Source organism: Entelurus aequoreus, linkage group LG28 (assembly GCF_033978785.1).
Source record: "Entelurus aequoreus isolate RoL-2023_Sb linkage group LG28, RoL_Eaeq_v1.1, whole genome shotgun sequence".
NCBI classification, from domain to species: Eukaryota; Metazoa; Chordata; class Actinopteri; order Syngnathiformes; family Syngnathidae; genus Entelurus; species Entelurus aequoreus.
In genome coordinates, this window is record NC_084758.1 from 25,434,246 (window position 1) to 25,454,824 (window position 20,579).

At 38.5% G+C, this 20,579-nt stretch overlaps 1 protein-coding gene and 1 long non-coding RNA gene across 2 annotated transcripts in view; one reads left to right on the forward strand and one right to left on the reverse strand.

The window, feature by feature from the left end:
* The window catches only part of LOC133645171 (solute carrier family 4 member 11-like), a 96,539-nt gene that overhangs the window by 68,315 nt on the left and 7,645 nt on the right, over positions 1 to 20,579 (reverse strand). The window contains exon 2 of the mRNA XM_062040020.1: positions 17,593 to 17,692. Within this exon, the coding sequence (XP_061896004.1) occupies positions 17,593 to 17,653 (61 nt within the window). The 5' untranslated portion in view covers positions 17,654 to 17,692. The remainder of the gene's footprint in view (positions 1 to 17,592; positions 17,693 to 20,579) is intronic.
* LOC133645173 (uncharacterized) overlaps positions 1 to 20,579 on the forward strand; it is a 76,278-nt gene that overhangs the window by 29,706 nt on the left and 25,993 nt on the right. The gene's annotated exons all lie outside the window — the stretch shown is intronic.

The following is a 20,579-nucleotide window of genomic DNA, read 5'->3' on the forward strand; positions in this document are numbered from 1 at the left end:
GTATGTATGTATATGTATTTGTATATGTACAGTATGTATGTTTGTACAGTGAATGTATATGTACAGTATGTGTATATGTATGTTTGTACAGTGAATGTATATGTACAGTATGTGTATATGTATGTTTGTACAGTGAATGTGCTTGTGGATGTACAAACTTTGAGTGTGTAGGTATGTACTGTATTTGTGTATGTATGTGGGAGCGTAGGTACCTAATGTGTGTATGTATGAATAACTTGGCCAAACATTCATACACGCAGTACAATTAAAGGGTGCATTGAAAGTATTTAATTTTGTGTGCGTAGAACGCATGAACACCAACACAATGTAGGTCAAGATATGCCAAGCAGTTAAATATGTTAACTACACACAAAATAAAGGCCAATATCGTCCATTCAGCCTTTTACATTTCATTTTTCCAATTTTTTTTTTTAATCTAAAACTGTAATTTATACAATTCTTGATTAATTTAAAAGACAAAACAATAACACTTGGATAAATATATTTACTAATTATCCAATACTCTGAATATCATGAAGGCCAATACATTTGTTTTAATTCACAACTAAAACAATTGACAAATAATTCTTGGCTAATGCCATATTTTTTGTTAATTGTCAATTAAAGACTAATAATTGTTGTTAAGTTGGAATTTATTTATTTTTTTCATAGAAAACAACTTTTTCATCGTATATTTTTTATTTTCTTTACCCATGGTAACATTCTGAAGGAGGCCTTTAGACTGTCATGTTTTTAAAGGGGTCCTATTGTGCAAAACAAACTTGTTTTAAACTGATGGTATCTGTTATCGTCTATTTGTCCTGAAAATGTGAAATCAAACCATGGAGGCTATGGCATGGCAGAGATATTTAAAAACAGTCTTGCCTTCTTCTGAACTGGCTCTAAACGAGTCATTTGGAATTTGAGACTTTAGTCACGTATTTTAACCTAGTTATGTCAGCGGATATCTCCATGTAAGGTAAAGGTTTAGTCTGAGAGCTTTGCGTGAGTCCGCCGTTTTTATTCAGTTGTAATCAAAAGTTGTATACGCCATATTATTTTTCTCTATCCTCTTGTTGTGGGGCAGACTGGCTCATACATGCACATGCATGCTAAAAAAATCCTCCACTGTTGGGGTACAGTAGCGTAGAGTTCAAACTTAATCTGTCAGTAGACTCGATATTGATGCGCTAAAAACTACAACAATGGGCTCTGTACCGAGGATGTCGTTGTGGCTTGTACAGCCCTTTGAGACACTTGTGATTTAGGGCTATATAAATAAACATTGATTGATTGATTGATTGAAGAGAAGATGGTCGTCAGCACGCAAATAAGAGTGCCCGCAAAACGACGCATTCTCAGAAAGCGGCTTGAAGATGGTCTGTAAAACGCTAAAACACTAAGCAACATACTGGATTAGATTTTATGTAAAGCCTTTTCTAGACACTAAAAGCACTTTACAGAGAGAACAGGGAGCCCATTAATCATTCACTCCACATTCACACGTTGATGGTGGAAGCTACATTTATACAGTGGCGGGCCATGTGTTTCCCACCTAGGCCTTCAGTGATGTCCAAATTCAATGATTACCTCTCAAAATAAGATAATTTATGTCACCACGTGACCATAGCTGAAGAAATACTATACAGAAACACATTTACGCACTACTGTGCAGTGTACAAAATGGGTTATTTTCTGTCGCATTTAAAAAATCAATAAACCCGCATCAGCAATTAAAACATATCTTATGGGGTACTGTCAAAATTAAAATTGCAAAAAACATATTAAACGTGAAAAAATAAAGATATAAAATATTTGAACTCACAATTTGTAGCACCCATTCGACGCCAGTGGTGCCACTTGTGTGCCGCGCATTTCCCCATTTCATCGTCGGGACAGCTGAGCTAGCTTCCGGGGTTGGCCGACATGGTCTCACAAGATGTAGTTTCTCTTTAAATACCCTTCTTGAAAATGGCCTTGCAAATATATGTGTTGTCTTGTCTAATCTTAAAACATGCAGACGAGGCGTGTTGGCCGAGTTCTTAAAGTTTACTCCACAGCGTGCTCGTCAATAACATCCAGCTACATTCAACAACCTAAACGGGGCTACTGCGCATGCTCTTCACTACTGTGGCATGCTGGGTAATGGAGTTCTTATGTTACCTAGCTCATAACATCACTATATATATCTGCCTTAGGCCATCTGGAAGGCCTTACTGACAACAACTCGTGATCTCATTGGCTATCGCAACTGTCTATCAACTCGGGGTTTCTTGTTAAGGCGGCCGCCTTAACAACAAAGAGCCACCGCCTAAACTAAAGTCTTTTTTTTTTTTTTTTGGCCTGTCCAGCTTTTCAGGCAAATCATATAGTTGATGTAGATGCCCATATCGGCTGTTCAGATTTACTTTAAAAAAGAAAAGTGTAGGATACTTCTCTTGCTGCCTTATTTGTATTTGACTTTATTAAATGTATTTATATTATCATTTGGTGCTAAACTAAAGTCTTAACAAGCTGCTACGCTTCGTACTGCCTCTGCCTCTGTCAGTACGTCTCTGCAGCACCCAGCATTGTCGCTTATTGCAAACGCTTATTTACAGTAAGTCATTCATTTGACTTGTTCATTATTTTGTCTTAGTAAGTCAATATTTACTAAGTCAAAATAATGACACACTTAATATCTCAGGTAACTAGGACTGTTTTGTGTTTTGTTTTTACTTTATGGAAAAAATATCGAGATGTATATTGCCATTCAGCATACGGAGCAGAAAACACAATCAAAAATTGTAGGCTTCTTCACGCGACGAAGCCGGCCTACTTCACCACAGTCTGTAGTCTATTGCCCCCCCCCAGGCAGCGATGAGATGGACACGTGATGGTGGCGACAGGCCAAAAAATTACACTGTTCCTTACACCCGTCCATCCGCCTGTCCCGGGCGACGCCCCATTCCCCCTGGAGAGACACCGCCTTAACTGACAAATTTTCTGGGGGAAACACTACAACTGTTTATGTCCGTTCACTTAAAGTGCATAGACGCCTGCATTGTTGATTCTGAAGGCCCCGGGCAGATTTCGTACAGCATGGCAACTAAAGCTAGCTGAATTGTGATTGGATAAAATCTCTAATCTAAAAACAACAGAACTGGATGGAGCATAATATGACGTGAAGAGAATATTAATACTTTTCAATATTTAGGGAATTTAAATTAAAAATTACTTTTATCTTTAATTATGATCGTGAGTTCTGGTTATGTTAGGCCAGCAGAGAAGGCCTTGCTGGCCCTGACGGCACACCACTGCGTTTATATTAGCCACGGCTGCCCTGGGGGGTAGACTGACGGATTGTGCCAATTTGCGCCTACAGCCCTTCCGAACCACCACCAAATTCAATCATACACCACAGTGAGCAGAGGAAAATGGAAAAACAACGGCAATTCTACTGGTTATCAAAGAGGATGCGTGAAGCACAATACAGCTTTATTTTGGCTTCAAAACTGACGATAAAACACGGAAGACACAAATATTTCTTTAATTTCACGTTAGATAGCTCCAAAAGTTATGGGTGGATTTTCATCTACCTTTCGGGAAATGTCTGAAATGGGATAGGGAACAAGATAGGCCTGGGTCGATAACAAATTTTGCTCAACGATACATTGACCTACAGATTACTGCCGATCAAGTAACAGTATTTTGAGACCAAATTAACCACTGATGTAATAATACATAATAATAATCCAAGTATACCCTTTCACACGCTAAACTTGTATTTTTTATATTTTTCAACATTTGAATTGTAATGTAAACGTTTCAATCTCCAAGTCAAATAAAACAAACAGATAATACAATAAAATATACTCTGTCGGTTAGCAAAATGTTGTACTTGAATAAAAATCACAACCAAAAGCAATTACCGTATTTTTCGTAGTATAAGTCGCACCTGAGTATAAGTCGCACCTGCCGAAAATGCATAATAAAGAAGGAAAAAAACATTATGCAACTTTCATAAACTATGAAAAAAACTGTGACTTATAGTCCGAAAAATACGGTAAATAGGTTCTGTCTCAGCAAGGATGGGTTGGGGAACCCTCAAATATACACAATAAAAACGATAAATAATATGGCTAAATTAAGTTTTGACAAACAAAGCACTTGCACTTAACAGGGAGGCAAAGGTAGAGTAGTCAATACTTGATTTAGCGTTATTTGGGACGTTACCGTACATTTACGTTACAAGCTTCAACTTTTGTGTGTGTGTATGCTGGTGGCCCTGCCTCCACCCACGGGGACAAAGACACTGGATGACTGACAAGAGGCTTCACCCCGTTTCTTTCATAGATGGCTCAAAAAATGATGGCAGATTTTCATCGACCTTTCAGGAAATGTCAGAACTGAGATAAGGGAAAAAGGGATTACAGTTTTTGGTTGATCAGGATCACAGTCTGGATTTAGGACGTTTTTACTATTGGGAGAAAGGGCCTGGCGAAGGTCTACGCTCTCCAGGTGCTTTCAAGTTTGACTTGTGGGACATGATTTTTTTTTTTTTTTTTTTTAAACATTGGTAGTACTCCAAACCGTACCACTCATGGGCCATCTGTAGCGGTTCCATGTTCCACTGTATTGTTAAATTAATATTTCAGTGCCTTAAAACTGAATTTGGCGTCATTTATTGTCTATTTGTTTTATTACAAAGATCATGTCTCGATTTAAATGTAATTTAGCTTATCTCCTTTTTCCTACCCCTTTTTGTATGTGTTGAATTGTTTACATGTACTGTATTTTCCGGACTATAAGGCACACCTAAAATCCTTTTTTTTCCTCAAAACTCGACAGTCCGCCTTATAACCCGGTGCGCCTAATGTACAGAATAAAGCTGGTTTTGCTTACCAACCTCGAAGCAATTTTATTTGGTACGTGGTGTAATAAGTGTGACCAGTAGATGGCAGTCAAACATAAGAGATATGTGTAGACTGCAATATGTTGGGAATATGACTCAAGTAAACAACACCAACATTTTATATGTTCCATTGGAAATAAAGAACATTACACACGGCGCTCAAATATCTATCAAAATGATTTGGTACGACTTTGGTAAGCTATGAAGACGCACCGCTTGATGGATTGTACTGTGCATCAATATACAAGTATTATTATGGTGTGTATAAGGTAAGACATATTATCTGGCGTTTTGTTTCGCAATATTATGCAAAATAAACTTTTCTTACCTTCTGGTACCTGCTGATCTGTATTTGGGATCTGCATAAAACCTAAAAAATAGCGTGCGTCCGCATTTGTAGTCTGTGTTGACGCCATGGTCGATAAGCTTCTTCTTTTTCTCTATCTTCTTGTTATGGGACATTCATGTTCGCTGTTGCCATTTGTAATATAAAGTAGTGTAAAGTTCTTACTTATATCTGTCAGTAAACTTGCCATGAAAGCGCTAAAACATACCGGTGTAGTGAGTTTACATTTTTCACCCAAGGAACTTTAGTTATTAGAGAGTCCGGTCGGACGTTTTTTCACGGGACACATTTCCTGCCTTGTTGTTGTTTCCGGATGAGGAGATGCTGCTCCGTTATTGATTGAAGTCAAGTCTGAATGTCATTAAAACCGTTAGCTCCATCTTTTGACACTTCTTCCACTCCCGTCCTTGCACGCTACACCGCTACAACAAAGATGACGGGGAGAAGACGCTGCCGAAGGTGAGCCATGTAAATAAGACCGCCCACAAAACGGCGCATCCTAAAGCAACTGTCAGAAAGCGACTTGAAGATGGATTATAAAACATCATCTAGGCAACATTTTGACCAAAGAACCATCATTACATGTTATCACAAGGAAGTCTTTTACATTTAGAAAAGAAAAAAAATATGACTCCTTTTAATGCGCCCTATAATCTGTGCGCCTTATATATGAAAAAAGATCGAACATAGACCATTCATCGGCAGTGCGCCTTATAATCCGGTGCGTCCTATGGTCCAGAAAATACGGTAACATGTTCCAAATTAATGAATTGATTAGTTAATGGGCAAACATCAATCAGTCGTCAATTCATAAGATAAAACAAACAATGATAAAGTAAAGCTTTTTCTCATTTTCCATCAGAGGCAACTATAGAGACCCTGGATAATTATTACATTTCTCTGCTTCATTCAAGGCCTCTCAAATGTTGAATATTAACACAACAGTAGTGCTTGGCGGTACTTAAAAGGTTTTGGCTTTTTCTCTATTCAGCCAGGAGGTGGCATTTAAGCTCAAAAATGACCTTATGAAAAATGCAGTGCTTTATGACCTCCTTTGAAAAAATCAGCATGTAACATCTTTGCAAGAAAAAAAACAAAGAAATACAAAAGAACATGTTATGCCGATTGCAATGCTTTGTCATGTGTCATATATTTATAGTGTCTATTTCTTTCATATAGTGTCTATTTCATATCTGTAGAGCTAACTAACCGCCCAACCATGGCTACTCACTTAACAGCATCCAAAATCTTCCTCCATATACTTCCCTAATAAACCCACTCGACCAGGAAAGTAGCTTTTATTGTGATTGCCAAAGGAATGCAATATATCTGTGGCAGTAGGTGTCTAATTGGCATAACTGGACATGACAATTGATTCTTACAATCTCTGCAGAAGTGACAAAAAGTGAGCAAAAACATTGAAAGTCAAACAAATATGCACTTTCTTCTGTTTGCTGTCTGTCTTATTGTGGTGTCGCAAGCAAGACATGTGAGTGCATTCAACGACATCATGAAGAGGGCCGCAGTTTCAAGAGCCCAAGGGCTCAGGGGCCGGATGTCGAAATGTGGATGTTTCGTCAGAAAGGTTCTATTTCTTTGAGACTGCGTTTACTTAATTGCAAAGTAAACACATCTCCTTTCACACTGAACTGTCAATAAATCAATAATTATGCCCTTGCTTGCGTTTCCAGCGTGTTTCATGCTATTAGGGCTGGGCAATATGGACGAAAAAGTAAATCTATATATATTTTTTACTTAAACTCGATATTCGATATATATCTCGATATATTTTCCGGTGAAAGCATACATATAAAGATATTCATTTTGGAGCGAGATTCACTGAAATTGAAGTGAATGACAACTGTACTGTAAACACTTTAATTTACCCAGTTAGTCAAGATGGGTATTAACAGCCCATAAAATAAACTGTTTAAGTAGCACAGAATTACATAACATAAATAAAATAAAAGAATATTATTTCTACGTAAAATAAATAACATAGCTGTGCAAATATTAGAAAATGTATCAAACTCAGATGAAAACTAAATTTGCAGGCAGGCACTTTTTAATTCCCAGTCGATGACGTAATGGACTGTCACACACGTACGGTTCTGGTCAGTGCCAACTAAGTGACTTGACTTAATTGTGCGGCTATGATTTTCCTCACCTCGGCATACATTTTTGGCAGCATTTCTCATGCGAAATATGCCCGGCTTGGCAACTCGAGAACAGTTTTGATTTGCGCTTACATGGTAAACAACTCAAATGAATGTTTTATCCAGACGCATACATTTGTTCAAATGGGGCCAAGTAGACGCATTGTGGGTTTCCTGGACGTCGTCTACATCACAAAAAGAAAATCTAAAGAAGAGAATCCCTCTGCCATATTCCACTAGTTTTTTTAATATATAAATCGCCCGTTGGAATATTCCCTCTTCTCTTCTACGACTCTCTCGTCGTCATTTGGGATGTCTGTTGTGATTTGGCTTCCTGGTTCCACGACCCGCCCTATCATGCCTCTGATTGGCCTGTCCCTAATGTTTTGCCTTAATCTCAACCAATCGTGACTCATCATAGTAAATAACCAATCAATCATGGATGTTCTTATACGTGCAAGCACGTCTTGGAAGGAGGAAGGGGAGGGGTGTAGTTGCCCATGGAGTGGGGAGCGGGGGAGAACAAGGAACACAACAAATAGGCGTTGTTTGGTCATTTTAACATGAAATAAATTATATCGATATTACGATATTTTCTTAATTCATATCTTGTTTTAAAATGTATCGATATATCTTACAAACTCAATATATCGCCCAGCCCTACATGCTGTCAACAAATAGTTAACAGCATGAAGAAACAGAAGCTCCAGCCTTCTTTTGAATTATTTTCCTTCTTCAATTTAAATTTTTCACACTTCCTAATTTAGGTTTGTACAACAGAAAATATAAACATAAAAAATAAAAACAAAATAGCAACATCCATTGTGTATTTTACATGAATAAAATAGAAAGCTTGGTGTTAATACATTTACACAATAAACTACAAACGTTTACAAATATACATTAAAAAAATGTGAATGTGGCTCAACACAAATAAACCTAAGGTGTGGCATTAATGCCCTCTACTGGTCAAATTTAGCACTACATGCATTAAAAGAAAAATGATACAATTAATTAATTTTTCAAACTGAGACTCACTGACTTTGGCTCATTTTCTGTGAAGAACATATATCAGAATACATATTTAATGACCACACACCCCCCTACACATTTCTATTACATATAAGATGTCCAGGTCCACTGGACCCGGGGCTAATAAAAGTGTGGAATAATAGTGTGGAAATTGATGTTCTGTGTACCACACACACACACACTCCCCCACCTACACACACACACACACACACACACACACACACACACACACACACACACACACACACACACACACACACACACACACACACACACACACACACACACACACACACGCACACACACACACACACACACACAGCAGGCCTAGACAGGAGGAGGACAGAGTGTAGGTACACAGAACATCAGAGGGTCAAATGTGCGAGAAAATGAGAGCAGACAGTGTTGTCTTGTGTGGGAACCGCAGGTGCAGAAACACAAAAGAAGAATCCCTGTGGGATGCAGAAACTGGCAGAGAAATTTTCCGTGCAACGTTCATATTGTTGTTACTCAGCCAGCGTTTGTGGGTCTGATGGACCCGTTGCATTTTTGTGGCTTTTAATGCCTCACAATCAAACCCTTTTATGTTAAAATACTGAACAGGTGTTTAGTATTTTAACATAAAAGTGTTTGATTGTGAGGCATTAAAAGCCACAAAATGCAACGGGTCCATCAGACCCACAAACGCTGTCTGAGTAACAACAATATGAACATTACACAAGGGTTAAAGGCGCTATGCTTGCCAGAGAGTTAACAAATAATACAAAAACAACTCGACTACGAACACTAAAAACATCACAAAATCAGCAATTTCAATACAAAACAAAGTAAATATATTCATGCCAAATATCTATTTACAAAGATTTGTTTCGTGTTGAAACTTATTTGGTGTGGATTTATATCCTTGTTGCTGATCTGGAACAGTGTGTGCAACATATAAAATGTCCGACAGGAAACAACGACTTGAACAGCGGCTCAGGGCAGAACGTTCATACTTTGTTGTTGATGTTGTTGTTAAAAGTTAAATTTTTGCAATTTATTAGGATTTTTTTTTTCAGGGTTTAATGAGTATTCTTCTTCTACTCACCCCGCTGCTGCTTCATCGTGACACATGTGCCTGACTGCTATGGAGTACTGCATATAGTACACAAGTTTGAATGGTTTTATCAAGCCTATCTGGTCTATGTTCGGCGGGCCAAATGAAAAGCTTTGGTGGGCCAGATGTGGCCCGCGGACCGCCAGTTGAATAGCGATTATTTAGATGGATGGGAAGGGCGAGTGTAGGAGAACCCACTGCTGGTTGAAAAGAATGACACAAACTTTCATGCCAGTCTAACAACGTGTCCATTAAGACCAGAGAAAATGAAACATAAAATAAAAATACCATCAGGGGTCTGAAGTCTTTGTGAGTACAAAGTCGCTTAGTTCTTCTCTGACAGACCGGGTGTGTATGAGGCAGAGGTGGGACCAAGTCATTGTTTTGCAAGTCACAAGTAAGTCTCAAGTATTTGCCCTCAAGTCTCGAGTCAAGTCCAAAGTCAAGACTGGAAAGTCCTTTCAAGTCCTTTTAACCACAGACTAATATATTTACACAGACTGTGTATGCTTTTAAAACGCTGTATTTATTTATTAAAACAAGTGCATTTGAAATTGCAGGGAAAAAAAGTGTGCTGACATTGCACTTTCATAATAGCACTATTAACCAGTCATTTTAAACATTTAACTCATTCCTTTACAGAATAAACACATTTGAAAAAACAAGTGCAACTGTACTTATTTGCACAAAAGTGTTAACATTGTATTTCCATGGCATATTGCATTGTAACTAGTTCCACAGCAGTTTCTATCTTGTTCTTACGTTATCTCATTGATCTCATCTCATACTGAATGTGTGTTTATGTGTGCGTAGACATGAAAAACATAACAAATACATGAACATAACAATGAACAGAGTTGTACTTTTTAGATATCAGGGCCCTATGCAATATGTATACATATTTTTAATATAGTATACATTTATTATTGGTACCTTCTGGATTAGTTACAATAAAACCCAATTTTTTACAAGGTATAGAACGGGGGTCTGCAACCTGTGGCTCTAGAGCCGCATGTGGCTATTTAGCGCCACCCTAGTGGCGTCACAAATGTTCATACATTTTCAAAAATGTATGAAAATAGAAAAAGATGGGGGTGGGGGGGAAACACATTTTGGTTTTAATACGGTTTCTGTAGGAGGACAACATGACAAAAACTACCCTAATTGTTAGAAATCCCACTGTTTATATTAAACATGATTCTCTGGTGAGAGTATTTGGCGACCGCCGTTTGGTCCTACTAATTTTGGCGGTCCTTGAACTCACCGTAGTTTGTTTACATGTACAACTTTCTTCAATGATGCCAGAGAAAGACATATTTTATGCCACTCCTTCTTTGTCTCATTTTGTCCACCAATCTTTTTATTCTGTTTGAATGCACAAAGGTGAGCTTTGCTGATGTTATTGACTTGTGTGGAGTGCTTATCAAGCATATTTGGTCAGTGCATGACTGCAAGCTAATCGATGATAACATGCTATTTAGGCTAGCTGTATGTACATATTCCATCATTATGCCTCATTTGTAGGTATATTTGAGCTCATTTAATTTCCTTTACTTATGTCCTCTGTGTATTTAATTTATATTTTGCATGTCTCATGACACATTATCTGTATGTAATATTGGCTGCATTTCTGATAGTTGTTTGTGTGCCATGTTGTTCCAGACCACAGCAAACGTTACCCAGCTTGCAAAGATTGTGATAAATCCATTAGAAGAAGACAGCCTGCCGTTTCCTTTAACTTGGACACACACATCTATAACTTTGGCTATTCTAAGCTAGTAATTTCCAGAATTTATCTCATCCTGTGAGAAGTTTTACTAATGTTTTCTAATGTTGTAAAAATGTGTAGAATAAATATTACATTTCAACATTTCTGTCAACGAAGATTTGCATCAGCCTGCGACACATAGTAATTTTGATAGTAGGCTAATATAGACACTTACATCATGTGTTGCCTTCATTATATACGGCTTTTAATTTTTATTTGGCAAGCGCCGTTGTGTCCTATTAATTTCGGCAGTCCTTGAACTCACTGTAGTTTGTTTACATGTACAACTTTCTTTGACGCTGCCACAGAAAGTAGTGTTTTTTGCCACTCCTTTGTCTCATTTTGTCCGCCAAATGTTTTATACTGTGCGTGGATGCACAAAGGTGAGTTTTGTTGATGTTATTGACTTGTGTGGAGTGCTAATCAGGCATATTTGGTCACTGCATGACTGCAAGCTAATCCATGCTAACAAGCTATTTAGGCTAGCTATGTGTACATATTGCATCATTATGCCTCGTTTGTAGGTATATTAATTCCCTTTACTTATGTCCTCTGTGTATTTAATTTATATTTGCATGTCTCATGACACATTATCTGTATGTAATATTGGCTGCATTTCGGATAGTTGATTGTGTGCCATGTTGTTCCAGACCACAGTAAACGTAACCCACCTTGCATAGATTGTTATAAATCCATTAGAGGAAGACAGCCTGCCGTTTCTTTTAACTCGGACACACACATCTATACCTTTGGCCATTCTAAGCCAGTCATTTTCAGGAGTTATCGCACCCTCTGAAAAGCCTGCATTTTACTAATGTTTTAGAATGTTGTAAAAATGTGTAGAATAAATATTGCATTTTAACATTTCTGTCAACGAAGATTTGCATCAGCCTGCGACACATAGTAATTTTGATAGTAGGCTAATATAGCTAATATAGACACTTATATCATGTGTTGACGTCATTATATCACTTATAAAAGGCTTTACATTTTTGGCGGATTTTCTATTGTATTTTTGGTCCAATATTCACGACTATGCCCTCAAAAGCCTCACCATGAAAAAGAGCCACTGGGTCAGTAGTCCAGATTAAAAAAGAAGGCCTTTCCCTTTTTAGATGTTTGGACTTTCATCAGCAGCACTGGTCAAACAGTGACCACCAACAATGAGCAATGAAACGCCACATTAATAAACTAATTTTCTGTGCTCTGCTTCGCAAGGGCAAGCTTTGTAAACTTTATCCAACAGTGACACATTAATCCAACACAAAGAAGTGCCTTAGGGCAGTGGTTCTCAGACCTTTAACCAAGTACCACCTCACACAACACTTGGCTCTCCAAGTACCACCATCATGACCCACAGTAAAATACAGTAGCGTAGTAGGCCTGAGTCGGGGGTCGGCAACGCGCAGCTTTAGCGCCGCCCTAGGGGCTCCTTGGAGCTTTTTCAAAAATGTATGAAAATGGAAAAAGATGTGGGGAAAAAAAAATATACATTTTAATATGGTTTTTGTAGGAGTACAAAGATGACACAAACCTTCCTTATTGTTAGAAATCCCACTGTTTACATTAAACATGCTTCACTGATGAGAGTATTTGGCGCGCGCCATTTTGTCCTAATTTCGGAAGTCCTTGAACGCACCGTAGTTTGTTTACATGTACAACTTTCCTTGACGCTGCCACAGAAAGACGTGTTTTATGCCACTCCTTCTTTGTCTCATTTTGTCCACCATAACGTTTTATGCTGTGCGTTAATCCACAAAAGTGAGCTTTGTTGATGTTATTGACTTGTGTGGAGTACTAATCAGACATATTTGGTCAGTGCATGACTGCAAGCTAATTGATGCTAACATGCTATTTATGCTAGCTGTATATACATAATGCATTATTATGCCTCGTATTTTAGGTATATTTGAGGTCATTTTATTTGTAGTTTCCTTCAACTTGGACACACGCATCTCTACCTTTTGGCCATTCCAAGCCAGTAATTTCAAGGAGTTATCACACCCTTTAAAATGCCTCCTTTTTACTGTTTTCCAATGTTGTAAAAATGTGTAGAATAAGTATTACATTTCAACATTTCTGTCAACGAAGATTTGCATCAGCCCGTGACACATAGTCATTTTGATAGAATGCTAATTAATATAGCTAATATAGACAATTATATCATGTGTTGCCTTCATTTTAACACTTACATAAGGCTTTACATTTTTTGCGGCTCCAGACAGATTTTTAATTTTTGGTCCAATATGACTCTTTCAACATTTTGGGTTGCTGACCCCTGGCCTAAGTATCCATTAAAACAAGGAAAAGTTTTTTTTAACAAGTATACCAAACACTTTTGGCCACTGTAACATTACACACAGTTTGAACAGTAATGCTGTTTGAAAATAGGAAAATAAAACACTGTACTTTAATCAAGTGATTCTTTGGTGTATGTACGGAAAGGATGTTTCAAAATGTTTGCAGTACTGCAGCTTTTTTTTAACTTTTTTTGTTTCCTATTCTCTTAAATCTGCAGAGAGACTAATGAGTAATGGTAGTAAAACTAGTTGTCTAAATCACCATTTGTTCACATAAGTGCGACTGAAAGTTGGTGTTCTGCCATGAATGTACAACAGAGTGCACTCTCTCTTTGTTTTTGCGTCGTCAAACATTAAATCTGTGCACATGTGCAGGCACTGCTGTACTGAGGATGCAGGCGGAATAAATCGGAGTTATTCACTTACTTCTTCTTTTAAATAACTTTGTGAATCCAAGAGTTTTCCAATTTTTTTAAATTTTACATTAAAATTACGGCCTGGCCGATTAAACGATATCAATATCTATCACGATAGACACGTAATCGATATCAATAAAATGTGTTCGATAATTATATATTTTCGTGAGGAAGAAACCAGAAGTTACGAAGCAAGGTGAACAAAGGCACTCACACTCTTATAACCAAGCAAAACAGGAAGTGATCATTAAGCAATGGGAGGGACAAGCTAACTGCCAATCATGTAACAGTTTCAAGTTTGGTTGCGCCATCTTGCTATTGATCATGAGAGAGAGAGAGAGAAGATCAACTAAAATTGAGTGCAGCAGAGAGCACAGAAATAGTCAACAAAACAAGAAAAAGTCACCTCGACAGTATGGCAGTTTTGGGGATTTATTTCAAACAGACCGGAGTCTTTCGCCGCGCTAATCTTTTTTCTTTTCAACCCCCGTCCGTTCCCTATACAGGTAAACGGAAACAACAGGTAAGAACTAAAGTGCAGGACTGTATACCGCATTTTTCGGAGTATAGGTCGCTCCGGAGTATAAGTCGCACCGGCCGAAGACGCCTAATAAAGGAGGAAAAAAAACATATATAAGTCGCACTGGAGTATAAGTCGCATTTTTGGGGGAAATGTATTTGATAAAACCCAACACCAAGAATAGACATTTGAAAGGCAATTTAAAATAAATAAAGAATAGTGAACAACAGGCTGAATAAGTGTACGTTATATGAGGCATAAATAACCAACTGAGAACGTGCCTGGTATGTTAACGTAACATATTATGGTAAGAGTCATTCAAATAACTATAACATATAGAACATGCTATACGTTTACCAAACAATCTGTCACTCCTAATCGCTAAATCCCATGAAATCTTATACGTCTAGTCTCTTACGTGAATGAGCTAAATAATATTATTTGATATTTTACGCTAATGTGTTAATAATTTCACACATAAGTCGCTCCTGAGTATAAGTCGCACCCCCGGCCAAACTATGAAAAAAAACTGCGACTTATAGTCCGAAAAATACGGTAAATACCAAATCAAAGTATAACGGCAATGAGTCGGATTGACTTGAAATTTCTCGAACAGCTCAATGCACTACAGAACACTCTCTGTAACTTTCGCGTGTTTCGGCGGGTTTCCACACAATTTGGTACACACATTTAGACGATGACAAGCAAATGTGAGCAAGATGGTGAAAAAACATTTAGGCTGAAAAACATGGCCGCCATCAAGTAAAACCAAGAGACACTGGCAGGACTTAGCAACTAATTGTCCGTAAGTCATTGATCGTTTGTCTAATGATTATAAAATGTTGGGGTTATTTGTAGTACAGCTTCCAATGCATTGAAAGCATGACCCACAGGTGGCGTCACAAATCAAATTTACAGTCATGTAAAACACTAAACTGTAGTTTAGTCGTGATTTGTAGGTTAGATTTTCTGTAAAAATGCACAGGGCCCCTTATGGCATTTATCTGTAAGTGCAAAACTCCCCCCCCATCTCTCCACTGTGACTATAAATAGTGTAATTTGTCTATAAAATTGATTGTTATAAGTACACCTCTACGTAACATAGTGTTGTCCCGATACCAATATTTTGGTACTGGTACCAAAATGTATCTTGACACTTTTCGGTACTTTTCGATACTTTTCTAAATAAAGGGGACCACAAAAAATTGCATTGGCTTTATTTTAACCAAAAATGTTACGGTATTTTTGAAACATATGTTTCTTATTGCAATTTTGCCCTTAAATAAAATAGTGAACATACAAGACAACTTGTCTTTTATTAGTAAGTAAACAAACTAAGGCTCCTAATTTAGTCTGCTGACATATGCAGTAACATATTGTGTCATTTATCTACCTATTATTTTGTCAACATTATTAAGGACAAGTGGTAGAAAATTAATTATTAATCTACTTGTTCATTTACTGTTAATATCTGCTTACTTTCTCTCTTAACATGTTCTATCTACACTTTTGTTAAAATGTAATAATCACTTATTCTTCTGTTGTTTGGATACTTTACATCAGTTTAGATACCACAAATTTAGGTATCAACCCGATACCAAGTCGTTACAGGATCATACAGGGACATATTTCCTGAGTTTATAAACATAATATACATTGTTTTTAAACGAAAAAAGATTTTGTGATGCTAAAAAATATTGATGTAATAATAGTAGTATCGACTACATACGCTCCTGTATTTGGTATCATTACAGTGGATGTTAGGTGTAGATCCACCCATGGCGTTTGTTTACATTGTGACGCCGGTGAGCTATGGTGTGTAGTGAAGCATTTTTTAGCTATTCCTCGTCCTGCAGGGATGATACTTGCAAGAAACTTACTTTATTTGTCGTCATAGAGACAAGGATTAGTGATTTAGAAGTAGCTGAAACACTGCAGACTGGGGATGGACTTTAGCCGCTAGCTAGCTAGCCAGCCATGTCTTAAAATACCTCTTCCTGAGGGCGTTTCAGTGTTATAACTTCACCTTTATGCACACATTCTCCCTTTTCTGTCTACACACTGTGTCTGCTTGTAAGTACTCTGTGATTGTGCGCTGCCGAACATGCTCCTCTGCTCGTAAAACCAACAATGACACGACGGGACGACGACAGGGGGGCGGGGGACCGGTACTTTTAGAGGTGGTATAGTACCGAATATGTTTCATTAGTATCGCGGTACTATACCAATAGTACAACCCCAGTGTAACATTGTATCCCTATTATTAACATTAAAAAATTAAGAAGTATAGATCAACTTACAACAAACAATAACATGATTAATATTGTTTATTTAATCTGTAACAGAAAATGTTTAAAGTGCATCAATTTGCCTGAAATTAAAACATGTTTTTATCCTTATTCAAACTGTAAACATTTTTTTAACCATTTGATACTGAATCATAAAATTAAATAAACTCAATTTATAATAAAAAATTCCAATTGATCAGCAACATTAACTCAGGAGCACAATGTGTAAAACACTTTAACCTACAAAACAAAATGATTTGTGAGGATTACCAAAGACTATAAAAATGGGACCCGTTGCCTCCCTGCTTGGCACTCAGAATCAAGGGTTGGAATTGGGGGTTAAATCACCAATAAAATGATTCCCGGGCGCGGCCACCACTGCTGCCCACTGCTCCCCTCACCTCCCAGGGGGTGATCAAGGGTGATGGGTCAAATGCAGAGAATAATTTCGCCACACCTAGTGTGTGTGTGTGACAATCATTGGTACTTTAACTTGAACTTTTAATGGCTACAATGAGCACGTTTTGTAGTGTACAGCTTTTTGAAGTGGGGTTTGAAGCATGATACTGATAAAGCACCTCCGAGAATCAAACCACAGCCACTCAGGCTGTTTGAGAAGGACCGTTCTATACACATTATTTAAAATTATTACTGATAGTTTTTTCACTTTTACAAAGTAGTTTAGTAATGATGCAGCAATTCGATATAATGTGTTTGCATCTGTCCATACACAAATCACTGACTTGTATCCTAAACTAGTCTTTAGCCTGTCTTACCTTGAGCAAAACTGTTGAGTGTCACTCCCTCCGTCTCGCTCTGTTTCTTCTTCGTCTTCATCTTGCTTCGCCAATGTACCCCTCAAAATGCCGTCTGGGCCTAGGCCACAATGAGAGAAAAATTACAGAGCTGCGTGTTGTTTGGAGAAAGCTGCTATCGAGAGTGGAGGCCCGCAGGGAGATGGAGGCCAGTCACCGACAATGAGTAACACCTTAATGTCCTCTCGGCCAATGATAGTGAGGCAAACGGATAATAAGGAAGCGTTTGGATTTGGGGGAAGGAAGGTAGGTGTGAGGGCACTGCGATGAACCCCTGGTGTTTGGAGGTCAATGGAGCGGCGGAGGTCTGCAGTTTAGCAAAGCCATCACTGACATTACAATACCAAAGAGACTCATCAGTATTGGAGTTTGTGTCTTTGTTATGAAAGCTTTTTTTTACACTGAATTTATGTAACTGACTGACTGTGCATTTGAATTTTGTGAACTGAATTGTTTTGCATCAAATTTTGCTGACAATTTCATTGAATAAAAATGAGTGGGCAAAGTGTGTCTTTGAAAATTCAGTGTAAAAAAATTCAGTTTATAAAAAATGTGCTGCTTCAAAATTTAAGACCCGCTTATGTCCGAACCAGCCAATCAGGTGTCAGGTTTACAGTCTACAAACGACAACGTCGTGGTTGCCAAAATGTGATTCCAATAGTTTATGATATATGTAACTCTCTTAAGCCACTTCTACACTAAGCCGGCTACGGTTATCCAGGGTAAATGTAAGGGTGTAACGGTACGTGTATTTGTATTGAACCGTTTCGGTACGGGGGGTTCGGTTCGGAACGGAGGTGCACCGAACGAGTTTCCACACAGACATATTAAGTAGCGCAGCGCACGTTGTGTAAACAATGCACACCGAGGCACAACACACAGCATGCTAGCAACGACCGGGCTACTACAACATGCAAAAGCTAGAGCTAGAAGACCCTCCTGCCTCGTTAAGATCTCCCGTTTGGGAACAATGGACGACAAGAGGTGGAGAAAGTGAAAGCGGTTTGCCGACATTGTTCAGCAGCATTAGGGTATGCTTCTGCCAACACGTCAAACATGCCAACTCCAAGTGAACATCGCTTCAACGAAGATAAAAACGAGCGTCGTGCAAACACCGCATTCAAGCAGCCTCTCCTCGGCGAGTCAGGCAGGGCTAAAGCAATAACAAATACTGTTGGTGTTTTTATAGCAGCAGATTTAAGACCATATTGCATTAAAAACTAGATTTTGACCCACTTCTATGGTGGAAGAACAATCAGCCCATATATCCTCTTACTGCCAAGTGACAATGTGGATAAACTGATTTTTCTGGCAAAAAACATGAACATTGAGTGAAAGTCACCAGGGTTAAAGGTTGGGGGGGGAAAAGAAAAGTGAATCTGAGGCTGAGTTGACTTGAAACTGTTTAATGTTGCACTTTTTGTATGTGAAATAAAAGCTTTGTCATTTTATTTCATCTGAGCAACAACTTGAAGCAGTTTAATGTTGCACTTTATATGTGGAAATGTTGCACTTTATATGTAGAACGGTTTTGTTAAGAAACCAATTCTGATCCTTATCTTATTTAGTTTTTATTTAATATATGTTGACTGCATTAACCCTAGTGGTAACTCACATCCATCACACACAGAGCTATTTTAAAGCAATGTTAAAAGGATAAAGCCATTGTTAACAAATTTTTTTGGTAAATAAATAACCAGAAAATTTATATTTTGTTGTTTTCTTACTGTACCGAAAATGAACCGAACCGTGACCTCTAAACCGAGGTGCGTACGGAACGGAAATGTTTACCCTTAGGTAAATCCCACCTTTTATCCTTGTCCACACACACAATGGTCGTTTAAGACCCCCTCATCCCGTCCGTCCGCCGGCGCAACGCGAACCTAGACGTTGAGTCTGCGACATACATGGCGGACAATAACTGATACAGTCTGCTTTGCCAATCCAAAAGCATTCAGCGTTTTCCGTAGTCCTCCCTCGACGGCCAGGTAATACAAAGCACACGCTACTTTTTTTTTAATCACATCCACGGGAGCCCACATTCTTGTTGTCTCTCCTTCGACAAGGGGACAAAGTTTTCGCTAAGTAGAATCACAGCTGACCTGGACATTGGAAAGTTCTCTTGCCGTCTGAGAAGTGTTGTATCCCAAATAGCTGCAAACGCTTTCTATTCATGTGTGATTTCCACAAGCGTCTGTACAGACGGAAGGAGAAACACGGGCATGTCTGGATGACTTGCCTCCATATTTACAGTGGTTAGCTCAGAGTTACGAAACCGCTGATTGGCACGTTCTTTCTGACATCACTTCCTGTGCGGGGCACGGTCTTTCTGGCGTCACTTCCTCTCCGAACTCAGTTTGTAAACGATCAATGAGTCCATACAAAGCTAAGAGCCGGAGATTCAAGAAATACACGGGGCACTTACCCGTGTAAAAACTTATCCAAGGAGGGGAACCTTAAACGATGGTTTAGTGTGGCTGACACGGTGCTGAGGCTAAATAATTATTTGTTTAAGGGGTTATCCGGCTTAATGTAGACATAGCCTTAAAGGTGTCCATCGGCCATAGAGAATAGCCAATCAAAACGTTCCGCCGCTCAGTCATCACACTGTACTACTAATCAAATTGGTTAAATATTTATACAATCCAAATAAATTGTGAATAACGATGTTTATTGCCATCAATTGTATAAGCCTGTGTAACGGAGGCCAGCCAGTGTGGCTGGGCCGTGTGTACGTTTTGAGACCTCACTCCCTGACAACTATAGACAAGTGCTGGATATCGAGTTGACAGCTCAGGCTTTTAGCTCGGTAGATAGCACGCTGCACTCTCATTCGAAGGACCCAGGTTCGAGTCCTGGGCAGGGGCTCAACCAGGCGAATTGCACCTGGGCCCGAAACAAACGGACGACAAATATTGCCAGGAATTATTGCCGATAAACGTTATTGC